At 52.4% G+C, this 12,282-nt stretch overlaps 1 protein-coding gene across 1 annotated transcript; it reads left to right on the top strand.

Annotated features, from left to right (window-relative positions):
• Window positions 1–10,098: 10,098 nt before the first annotated feature.
• On the top strand, window positions 10,099–12,063 carry IL13 (interleukin 13). The gene is made up of 4 exons (XM_012651321.1): window positions 10,099–10,230; window positions 11,243–11,296; window positions 11,548–11,652; window positions 11,956–12,063. Exons 1-4 carry the CDS (start codon window positions 10,099–10,101, stop codon window positions 12,061–12,063), a joined length of 399 nt encoding a protein of 132 aa, XP_012506775.1.
• The last annotated feature ends 219 nt before the right edge of the window (window positions 12,064–12,282 follow it).

Below are 12,282 nucleotides of genomic sequence, written 5' to 3'. Positions count from 1 at the left end.
CTCTTGTCCTTAGATTTAAAAGACAACTGCGTTAAGACTGTTGACGGACTTACAGTGTATAAAGATGTAATACGGCGATACTATAAAGGAGGGGGAGGGAACGAGCTATGTATGAGCTTTTGAAATAGAAATTAAATTGATATTCATCTCAGTTGTTAATTTGTAATCCCTAGGGCCACCACTATGAAAATAACTCAAAAAAACTACAGTAAAAGACATAAGGGAATTAAAATGGGACACTAGAAAATATCTGACACAAAAGAAAGCAATGATGGAGGACTAAGGGGGAAAAAGCGTAAGACAGAAAACAAGTGGCAAAACGGCAGACGTAATCCTGTATCAGCAGGAATTTCAGTAAGTGCAAATGAACTAAACAGGCTGACCAAAAAGCAGACCGGCAAATTGGATTAAAAACATCCTCTGACCAGGTGCACTGGCTGGTCAGATCCCAGCACTTCGGGAGGCTAAGGGAGGAGGGTTGTTTGCAGCCAGGAGTTTGAGACCAGACTGGGCGACAGGGTGAGACCCCGTCTCTAAAAAAAGCAAACATCATCCAGCTGTATTATATAGACATATATATGTACATGTGCGAGAGACCGCTTTAAATTCAAACACGCAAATAAGTTAACAATGGAAAGAGAAATACCATGGAAACGGTGCCCATAAATGCGGGGGTGGCTGTGTCTATGCTCTATCAGCCAGAACAGATTTTAAGACAAAAATTGTTACTAAAGACAGAAAAGGACATTTTCTAATGATGAAAAGGTGACTCCATCACAAATACAAAACAATTATAAAGCTGTATGTACCCAACTACCGATGTAAGTATGAACGCAAATATATGAGGCAGAAACCGACAGAACTGCAGGAAGAAACAGGCAATTCCGCACTGACAGCCGGGCTGGGGGGACCCCGACACCAGCCTTCAATAATGGCGGAAATAACGGAACGAAAGAGGGGACGTCGCTACCGGCCTTAACGAGGTTGAAAAATACACTGAGCAGCAGTACCCAACAATCCAGAGAACCTAGACTAAACTAACAAGCTCCTAGAAAGATACAAGCTCCTAAAACTGGCTCAAGAAGAAAGAGAAAATCTGAACAGACCTATAACAAGGAAAGATATTACATTAGTAATTAAAAAATAAAAACTTCCTACAAAGAAAAGCTCAGGCCTAGCGACTTCACTGGTGATTTCTGTCAAACATTTAAAGATTAACGCCAACCTTTTTCAAACTCTTCCAGAAATACAAAAGGAGGAAACACTACTCGTCCCACTCTACAAGGTCAAGATTACGCTGATAACAAAAGCAAAGATACCACGGAAAGGAAACTACACAGCAGTGTTCCTCATGAAAACAGACGCTAACATTCTCAACAAAACACCGGCAAACTGAATCCGGCAATATATGAAAAAGTATTATATACTAAAAGCACAGGCAACAAAAGAAAGCACAGGTAACCGGGACTACATCAGAATTTAAAGCTTCTGTGCATCGAAGGACACAATCGGCAGAGTAGAAAGGCAGCCTGCAGGGCGGGGGGAAATGTTTGCAAATCGTATGTCTGATAAGGGGTTGATATCCGGAATAAAGAACTTTTACAGCGATTTTTAAGAACCTGATTTAAAAATGGGCAGAGGACTTGAATAGACATTTCATTAAAGAAGGTATAAAAATGGCCAATAAGGACATGAAAAGATGTTCAGCATCATTAAGCATTAGGAAAATTCAAGTCTAAACCACAGCAAATACCACCTCACACCCATCAGGATGACTGCTATCGAAGAAGAAATAAGAAAGAAGAGGGGAGGAGGGAGGAAGAGGAACGCTGGTGAGGGTGTGGGGACTGGAACCCTTGTGCACTGCTGCTGGGAATGTAAAATGATGCAGCCACTATAGCGGTTCCTCAAAAAATTTCTTACATTTAGAGCTCTTTAGAAGAGAATTGCCATACAATCCAGCAAATCAACTTCTGGCTGTCTGTCCAAAAGAACTGGAAGCAGGGTCTCAGCGAGGCATCTGCACACCCACATCCACGGCCTTATTCACGACAGCCAAGACATGGAAGCGACCCCAGTGTGCACTGACCGACAGACGGAGAAACAGCGGCGTGTTCACACGGTGCGCTGTCAATCCACATGAAGAAGGCAGGAAGTTCTAACACCTGCTACAACGTGGAAGGACCCTGAGGACAGTCTAAGTGCAGCACGCCAGTCACAAAGGCCAAATACTGCATGATTCCGCTTGTGTGTGGTGTCTGAGATCGTCAAATTCATGGAGACCAAGAGTAGGGTCGGGAAGGGAGGAACCGGAATTGTTTAGTGGGAACACAGTTTCTGTTTTGCAAGATGAAAAGAGTTCTGAAGATTTGTTGCACAATAATGTGAATGTACTTAACAGTCCTGGACTGTACACTTAAAAATGGTTAAGATGGTAAATTTTGTGTGTATTTTACCACAATTAAAAACTTTTAAAGGCTAAATATATATGTACACACACATAGCTACAGACATGTAACTATGTATGCATGCGTGGGTTAGCGTGCGGACATATGTTCTAGTCCTGTCCTCTGAGGGGGCCGAAATGCAGTGACACCTCAGGAATAATGAGGACACCTCAGATCTCAATTTTAAAACATCCTCTTCAATAAAAGGAACTCTGGATCCTTGGAGAAAGGGTGGATTTCAGGGCTGAGGCAGCGAAAACACAATGAGCCTGGAATTTTTTTTTTTTCGCTCTGTTGCCAGGGCTAGAGTGCCATGGCTTCAGCCTAGCTCACAGCAACCTCAAACTCCTGGGCTCAAGCAATCCTCCTGCCTCAGCCTCCCAAGTAGCTGGGACTACAGGCATGCGCCACCATGCCCGGCTAATTTTTCTATATATTTTTAGTTGTCCAATTAGTTTCTTTCTATTTTTAGTAGAGACAGGGTCTCGCTCTTGCTCAGGCTGGTCTCGAACTCCTGAGCTCAAACAATCCGCCCACCTCGGCCTCCCAGAGAGCTAGGATTACAGGCATGAGCCACCGCGCCCGGCCGAGCCTGGAATTTTTGTGGTGCCAGAAATTAAGAGAAAATATTCAAAAAAGATGGGGTTTGTTCAAGAACACAGGACCTAACCTGAATTATTAATAACTCCTAATGAGCAAAGATGGAACAATTTGAGAAACAAAATTAAGACGGTATTGGATTATAACCCAGAGTAAAATAAATATTCATGAGCTCATATGGATATAAGCAAGCACTTAATAAGTGAGGGACGAAGACGGCTCTTCTTTATAGAATTACAAGTAATGAATGTGGAAATAAAGAGAAATATAAAAATCATCATTAGGCAAGTGCCACAGTAAAACTGTTTCAGACAGGAGTCAGTGACGGGCGCCAACACGGGCAGGCCCAGATCTGGGGAAGCGATTCAGACTCAGACCGACCCCCCTGTGTTTGTGAACGAAAAGGGCAAGACGGTAGCTTGAAAGAGGAGAAACCCGACAGGAACCACCTTAACCCGGCGGTCAGGGGTCAACGCCACCAGCAGCGAGACACGTTGACGTCATGAACCCTGTGACATCACGCCCCGAGGACGCAGCTCCACGTCCGTGACAGTCTTGTCAACCTCAGCCCCCCCGGGACAGAGCACCAGGCAGATCCAAACCGAGGCGCATCTGACGGCAAAACTGCTCAACACTCCCGGACGGTGTCGGGTCACGAAAGACAAGGAGACACCAAGGAGCCGGCTCGGCCTGGAGGGGACCGAGGAGAACTGGCAGCTAAATGCCACTGAGATCCTGGGTCGGCTGTTGCGACAGAAAAGAAGGTGCCGTGCAAGCACTGGTGGGATCGGAGCCCGCAGCTTACTCGACAGAGTAAGTCAGCCTTCTCTCTCCCGTTGTTGACCATGGCACGATGGTTACGTCGAGCGCTACCATCGGGGGACGCTGGCTAAGGGAGGATGCGGGAGCTCTCTGCACTATTTTTGCACCTTTTATATAAATCTAAAATTAATTAGAACTAAAAGTTTTTTTAAAAAGAAAAAAGGTAAATCGAGTCATATCGCTCCTCTGCTCAGAACTCCGATGTCACTCGTCACGGAAGCCCCAGTCCTCACAGTCCCTCACGAGGCGCTCGTGCTGGGGACACGGTGACTCTGACGATATTCCCGCCACGCTGCCCTCGCCCCCGGGCGGTGCGGCTTGCCGGCCCCCGGCACGACCGGCATTTCCTGCTTCGGGCTGCTGTGGTCTGAGCGTGCGTTCCCCCTCAGTGTTCGTGTGCCGGAGCTTAGCCCCAAGGGGACGGCAGTACGAAGTGGGGCCTTTAGAAGGTGATCAGGCCCCCGAGGGGACTGAATTCGTGCCCTTATAAATGGGCTTGCGGGAGAGTCTGTCCCTTCTGCCCTCCCCACGTGAGGACACAGCAAGAGGCCCCGCCCTGGAAGCAGAGAGCAGCCCTCGCCAGACACCTGTCCCGCCGCACCTGGATCTGGCCCTTCCCAGTCTCCAGAACCGTGAGGAACAAGCTCTGTTATTTATAACTGATGCCCAGTCTCAGCTGTTCTGTCGCAGCAGCACAAACAGACGAGGGCCTTCGCACCTGCTCGTGCCTCCAGCTTGGAAGCTCCTTGCCCCAGAGACCTGCGGGGTCGCTTCCTCCCGTCCGTCAGGTCTCCGATCAGACAGCCCCTCTCAGTGAGGCCTTACCTCAGCCTCCCCTTTATAACAGCACATTCGCTCCATTCTACCTGCCCCTGCCTTTTCCCCTCTCCGTGGTACCTCTCACCATCTAACGTACCACGTGTTACTTGCCTGTTTACTGTGGTCTCCACCCGCTGGAACGTATCTCCAAGAGGGCAGGAACTGCGCCATTGTTTAGTGCCCAGCACATAGTAAGCACTCAATAAACATTAACTTAACGAAGGGATGAACTCATAATTGTGGCAATTAGTAGTAATTATTTGTCCAATAATTCCCATACTAAACTGAGTATTTATAAAAGCAAAGATTTCATTTTTGTTTTAGGAATGAATTACTTATCCGATACATATCCACCTACTAGAATGACAGATACAAAAATACCACAGTGATCACCATCTCTGGATGCTGGGATTAGGGGAGTTTTTCATTTCTTTGCATATCTGTACTTTACACAGTTACATTTTTGTGTAATCTTTTTTCGAAATACAAAATTGACAATGGAGAATGTTCTTAATGTATTTTAAGTGAAAAAAGACAGTAACAATTATATATGGTATATTATCCCATTTTTGTGACAAACTGCAAGTGTACAGAGCAAAGGGACCAGTGACAGCTACTGAGGTGTCACTAGCACCAGGTCAAAGGGATGTAACATTAGTGTTTGCCCCTTATCGTGTCTCTCTTTTATAAATTCTCTACACTAAAAACATAAATTCTAAGTAAAAACAATGGAATGAACACAAACTCCCACCTCATAACACACTAAAATGACTGTAACCGAATTTTTTAAAGTTTTTAACCCCCCAAAATGGGAGAAAGGGGCAACAGCCACAGTGTCTGGAAAGGTGGGAGCGGATGGACCGTGGCAGACTGTCTGGCTGACCCAAGAAACCTGAACCCTAAACCAGCCACAGGGAGCTGAGACCTACCCTGATTTCTAGAATCTTCAAAATGCTCAGGAACTTCGCAGGAACGCAAGTACCTCTGGAAGGACAGGGGTGAAAATAAGGTAAATTAGTTGGAGCTTGGTTTGCGCAGCAGTTAGATCCCCATTTCTTCTCCTCAGGGTTGAGTGACACCCCCGCCCCCTCCAGCAGGTGGGATTTTTCCCTCTGGGGAGGGTATCTGGACCAAGAAACACCAGGCAAGCTGAGGGCAGCCGAACTGTCCCGAAATCAGGCACACTGAGCGACCAATCAACAGACTGCAGGCTGGAACGGAGACTCTTTCCTGGGCAAGCTGACCTGCCCTCCAAAATGTGACTTCACAAAAGTGGCCTGCGAGGCCCCCCGGAGCAACGATCAGCCCCTGGCCTTGTAGCGACCGTGCCCCCCCGCCCCGCACTCGCACGCAGCGCTCCCCTCTGCTTCAACAGAGCAGGACCCAGGATCACCTGACATCCAAGGAAAGCCTACAACATGAAAGAAGAAAATCAACATTTTTTTTTAAAACTTGGAGAAAATAAAGACTGCGTCGAGAGGGAAACTTTAAAAACATACACCAACTTTCAGTAAAATTCTCAGATCGCTAAGAGAAGGTGTCTCGATGAAACAAGAACACAGTGCTGTTAGAACACATGCACACATTCGGAGAGGAACAAAACGTCCTTGGGAAGAAAGATAAAGCTATGGAAATATCCTAGAGGAGAGGAATTTTTTTAAGTGGATAATAGGAGAGGAAAGAAAAGAAAATTCAAGGACCAGTCCAAGAGGTATATAGTCTGAAAATAGCAGTCCCAGTAAGAGAGAAGAGAATGGAGAAGGAAAAGTTATAAAATGTCCCGAGCTCGCTAAGTGTGGTTACAAAAATCTCTATAAGCGAGCAAAAGAAGGTGCAAAAGGTGTATATGATGCCACCTCATATGCAGAGACAAGGGAAAAATAAGACCACATATCCACAGTCGCTTGTATTTACACAAACTTTGAGAAGATGCAGACACACACAGTAAGAATAATAGTTATTTGCGGGGGAAGTGGGGACATTCCACTGACGTTTTCACATACATAGTTGGCCCTTGAACAACACGGGTTTGAACCACACAGGTCCACTTACACGCAGATTTTCGTCCGCCTCTGCCACCCCAGACACAGGAAGACCGACCCCTCCTCTTCCTCCTCAACACGAAGACGGTGAGGACGCAGGCCCCTGTGACGATCCACTTCCACTTAATGAATAGTAAATATATTTTCTGTCCCTTGTGACTTGCTTAATAACATTTTCTTTTCTCTAGCTTACTTTATCGTAGGAATACAGTGTATAATACATACAATATACAAAATACGTGTTAATCGACTGTTTACGTTATTAAGGCTTCTGGTCAACAGTAGGCTATTAGCAGTAAAGCTTCTGGACGGTCAAAAGTTACAAGCAGATTTTCAATTGTGCAGGGGGTCGGGGGGGTCAGTGTCCCAACTCCTGCAGTCTTGATTTTTGACTCATGTGAATGGAAGTACCTATTCAAAAATAAGTGAAAATAAAATAAGAGTTTTAATTTTTTTTAAAGAAAGACAGTTTAGCAGAACTCAAAGACATGTTTTCAGTTGGAAAGGGCCCCGTGTGTGGCGCAGTAGATGAAAACAACCACAGTAAGGCCCATCACTGTAAAATCTGGAGCGTGAGGACCTAGAAAAATCTCCTACAAATGTCCAGAAAGAGGCTGAGAAAAGATCTGGATTCAGAATGGTTTTGGACTTCGGAACTTCTGAAAGGGAGGGCAGTGAGGCAATAACAGCACAGGCCTTTCAAAGTCTAAAAGAAAATTATTTCCTGGCTAAAATTCTATCCTTGGCCAAACTGTCAAATCAAGTTTGAGGATAAAGACGTATTTAGATGAGTTCTCAAAAAACGTCCCTCCTACACACCCTTTATTAGACGCCATCAGAGGGCCTGCTACCCCACGGAAGAGCAAAGACCAAGGACTGGAAGAGCCACCAGGGCAGTGGTGACAGGTGACCTCGGACGACAGCCGTGCGGCGAGGTCAGAGGGCAGCTGCGCGTCAGAGCAGGTCAAAGGCGCCGGGGGAGACTTTGTTAGGAAGATGCAATTGTGAGAATAACTGATTTACCCAAATCTCTCGAGAGGAGATTTGTATAGCAGCCTGGAGGTTACGGTTCAATCACTGAGAAGAACGTAGAAAACTAAGCAAGTGGAAGAACAATCAACTCCAGAGGAAAGAAGTTTCGAGGGAAAATGAAAGCAATCACAGTTCCCCACGTTTCAGCTGTGACGACGTGCGTGTCATATGTAAACAGCAAACAACTCGGCTTCTGACCGACCCGACGACGGTCCGCCGCACTGGTGGGAGGAAGAGACGGAGCACGCAGCGGAGCGAGGGTGGGGAGCGGGGAGACTCGACCACGCATCCAGACCGCAGATGGCGCTGCACCGGGTGATCCGGAAACAGCAACTCGGGTTTAATCTGGACGCGCGGAGGGAGGCAACCGCCGAGCAGCAGCGGCAGTGGAGGCTCCCTGGAGAGGCCGCCGGGAGCGCAGAGGCTGCGGCGGAGCCCCGAGCCCCACCCTGCTGGCCGCGGCCGGCACAGTCCGCTCGGCACCGGCGTTCGTGGCGCGCCGGGGACGCGGCAGAGTCGGCACTTTGGCCCCGAATCCCCGCTTCCACAGGGCGGCAGGGCAGGCTCCGCCGAACCGGACACCGGGCCGGTGCCCACGTCCTTCACGCCCAGCCTCCTCCAGCTGGCGGCTGCGGTCACCTGCACACGCGACCGCCCCAAATGAAACTCCAGTGCGTTAAGCAGCTTCACTTACGGAAACGCTCGCCCAGCCCTGACTCCTGCTCGCTGGGCTTCCTTCCTTGGCCCGCGGAGACCAGAATCCGGGGACTCCCGGGGTAGCGGCCCCGCGTGCCCGAACTTCGCGGAGGAAGGACGGGCCTCCGGGCGCCGGGGCGGGGCGGGCGGGGCCGACGCCACGGGCTGCGGGGCGCACCTGCGCGGGCGGGGCCGGCGCACCTGCTGCGGTTCGCGCTGAGCACACCTGTGCGGCGCGCGGGCCCCGCCCGCGAGAAGCGGCAACGCGGGCCACCTGCCCGCGCGGGGCGCCCGGACCCCCGCGCCCACCTGGCCGCCCCCGCGCGGGCCGCGCATCCGGCCGCGCCGTTACGTAAGGCCGCGCCTATCTCCGCGGCCATCGCCCGACCGCGCCTCTCCCGCGGGGGCGCCTGCCCCCGACGCCCGCACGCACGGCTTCTGCCGCTCACGGGGCGGGGGGCGGGTGTTGACTCACGCGGCGGGGCTCTGGGACCTGCACGGCCCAGGTGGTTTCCCCGCTTCTTCCCCATCACGGAGACCCTGTGGGAGATGCCATTGGCTCCGTTCTACAGATTAGGAAACTGAGGCCCGCAGAGGGGTCACACCACCAAGCAGAGGCACGGGGGGCTCCCGGGGGTCAGGGTCTGCAGCTGGGCTGGGAAGCAGCGGGCGTGGACAGAAGACGGGATGGGAATCGTGTTCCCTGTGGGAAGAGAGCGTGGGCAAGGCTCACGTAAGGGTTTCCCAGCAGGATGGCTCACGGCTGAAGGCCGGGTGGGGTGCCTCGTGTCCAGGCTGCCCATACGCACAGTTATCATCAAAACTTCTAAAAATTGAAGGGGTCAGGCACAGTGGCATGTGCCTGTAGTCCCAGCTACTCAGGAGGCTGAGGCAGGAGGATCACTTGAGCCCAGGAGTTGGAGGCCAGCCTGGGCAACAAATTGAGACCCTGTCCCTTAAAAAAATAAATAAAGTTAAAGGTCCCAGGAGGATCCGTGAATCTGGCTGGATCTTTCCGTGGAGACCTGGGAATCTGAGCTTTCATAATCCTTCCCACAGTCGGGGCGAGGAGGAACTAGATAGGCCAAAAGTGAGCCTTATGCTTCTCCTTTCATCTTGTTTGAATTTTGTATCCAAAGCAAGTATTACAGTGGTAACTTAAGAGGCCAGTTCACTGAAAAAATAAACCCCCAAATTCCCACAGCTGGTAGACCACGGTCACAGCTGCAGTGCCAGTGAGACTCTGCCCAGAGCTTCCGGTGACCCACAGGGATCTGAGGACAGTGATCACCAGGCACAGCTGCTGGAGCCCAGACTGGCGCTGCTGAGGCCAGGATGCCCTCAGGGCTGCCCCCGTGATTAAGCCCATCCAGATCTGGAAACTCTGCCCCAGACCCTTCTCAGCAAGTCCACGAGAAATCAAACTCTTTCCTTTGTGCGACGCTGGATTTTCCACAAAGTAAAATCAAGATGAGTAAAGATGTGGTTTCTAGATAGTGCCCGAAAAAGCAGAGACCAGGGTGTCAGGCGTCACCACTTAGCCTATAAAAGCTGCCACAAGAGGCCAAGGCCACAAGCCGCTTAGCTTGGGCCAACCTACACGTCTGCTCCTCAACCCTCCTGTGTTGGCTCCAGGCACCATGGCGCTGTGGTTGACCATGGGCATTGCTCTCACCTGCCTTGGTGGCCTTGCCTCCCCAGGCCCCGTACCTCCCTCTACCAACCTCAAGGAGCTCATTGAGGAGCTGGTCAACATCACCCAGAACCAGAAGGTGAGTAGCAGCTGGCCAGGGGCCCAGCTCCGAGGGTGCCAGGGTGGGTGACTCTCAGGAAGAGTCACGAGCAGGCGGGGCCTGGTCCTCAGGGACCCCTGCCTGTGGGTCAGAAAGAAGCCCCACGGACCGGGGGCCAGGCCCACCCATGAGGGAGAGAGAGGAGCCAGGCTGGGGGGCACCGCAGTGCAGACGGACCCACAAAGAGGCTTGGCAGAGCCCCCAGGGACACCTCTCCCTGGTCGGGCCCTGCCCACCACCGCCCACTCCTGCTCAGCCACTCCTGAACAGAGGAACGCAGGGAGAGGCCGGCGGCCTCCTAGAACCACTTGGCATTTGTCAGCTGGATCTTGAACATGATAATGCAGCCTTATTCGCAGCATCTCAGTTAAGCCCATTCTCACGGCAGGATTCATCAGCAGAGCCAGCTCCGCCCCCCACTAGCGACAGCTCGCGCTGGCCTGGTGCTGGGTGCTTTACCTGTCATTTCCTCACTGCTGAGCCCTCCTGAGGCAGGCACGATGCCCCATTCTGCTGACTAAGGTTCAGGGAGAGTCACTGATGGAGGCCAGATTCAAACCAGGCCTGGCTCAACCAGTGTCCCTGCTCCTAACTGCCGTGTCCCCCACTGCAGAAGGCAGGGTGTTTAGCATGCCAGCCCCCCACCTCCCATCTGATTTGTCCTGGTCAACAGCAGCCCAGACCACCCCATCCCTCTCCCAACCCACCTGGCCCTTCCTGCAGGGCCCTGTCCCCTGCCCTGGCCAAGGCAAGCTCCAGATAGGGCTCGCCCCTTCCCAGTGGTGCCACTCGATTTCTCTCTCAGCTCCAAGAACCTATACGACGCGTCCCCACTCCCTGCCTGCTGGGGGATGAAGCTCAGGAGTGGTCGGGCTGCCAGGCCTGCTGCTGAGGGAGCCAGGGAAGCCTGAGGGGCCTGTGCCGCGGGGGCCTGGCCGGGCAGGCCTGCTCCCTTGCTGGCGCTCCGCTCACTGTGTCTTCCCCCCCCCAGACGCCCCTGTGCAACGGCAGCATGGTGTGGAGCGCCAACCTGACCGCGGGAGTGGTGAGGACCTGTGGGCGCTGGGGAGGAGGCGGCGGAGGCTGTAGGCCTTGGGCTTGTCTTCTCTGATCCTCCCGCACGCATCTGGGGGCCTCCAAGAAAGCTTCAAGAGCTCCCCTCGCCCCCCTCATAATCTGGGCCCTTCCCGACCACCCAGACCACCTGCGCCAGGCCTCTCCGCAGCCGCCTTCCCGTGAACTCACCGAAGGCAGCTGCCGGGCAGGACCTGACATCCGGTGGTCCCCTCCCCGCAGTACTGCGCAGCCCTGGACTCCCTGGTGAACGTGTCGGGCTGCAGCGCCATCCAGAGGACCCAGCGGATGCTGAGGGGACTCTGCACGCAGAAGCCCTCGGCCGGGGTGAGGCTCCCCCACACCCCCCCAGTCCACTCCCGCCGGCCCTGGGCTCACCCCGGAGCCCCCAGGGAACTGGCTGAGCACCCGAGGTGTGTGTCCTCCCCGGGTGGGGCCACTGTGGCAGCAGGGACGTGGCCTTTGGGATTCACAGGACCCGAGCCTCAGTTCCTACATCTGTAAGATATAAGCACCCACCTCCTGGGGACTGGGGAGGATTCAACGACACAGTCCCTGGAAAGCCCCTGGCAGGTGCGGTCGTCCTTGCCGCTGGCGTCCCACCAACATGTTGGCCTCGTTGTCCGGCAGCAGGTCCCCAGCTCGTACAGCCGAGACACCAAGATCGAAGTGGCCGAGTTCGTCAAGGACCTGCTCAGACATTTAAGGAAACGTTTTCACCGCGGAAAGTTCAACTGAAGCCTGAAAAGCCAGCATCGTTATTTGCAGGGGCGGCCCTGACTGTTTAACTTGTAGATTGATTTTGCTTTCAGATGTCACGGATGTCTTGGGGAGGTGGGGAGGAGGGGAGGGAGGGGCGAGATTTCCTTAGCTTGGACCTCAGCCTGAGCGCGGTGGACGCGGGTGGAGGACGCGCCCTGCGCTCCCGGGAACGCACTGTAGCATTACAGCAGGTGC

This window comes from Propithecus coquereli, unplaced genomic scaffold (assembly GCF_000956105.1).
Source record: "Propithecus coquereli isolate 6110/MARCELLA unplaced genomic scaffold, Pcoq_1.0 Scaffold353, whole genome shotgun sequence".
Taxonomy (NCBI): Eukaryota; Metazoa; Chordata; class Mammalia; order Primates; family Indriidae; genus Propithecus; species Propithecus coquereli.
The sequence above is the reverse complement of the archived record's forward strand: the minus strand, read 5'-3'. Positions and strand labels throughout refer to the sequence as shown.

Coding starts and splice junctions, on each gene's coding strand:
- IL13 (XM_012651321.1), top strand. CDS start 10,099: ATGGCGCTGTGGTTGACCATGGGCATTGCTCTCACCTGCCTTGGTGGC. Junction 10,231..11,242: donor ACATCACCCAGAACCAGAAG/GTGAGTAGCAGC, acceptor TCCCCCCCCCAG/ACGCCCCTGTGCAACGGCAG. Junction 11,653..11,955: donor CGCAGAAGCCCTCGGCCGGG/GTGAGGCTCCCC, acceptor GTTGTCCGGCAG/CAGGTCCCCAGCTCGTACAG.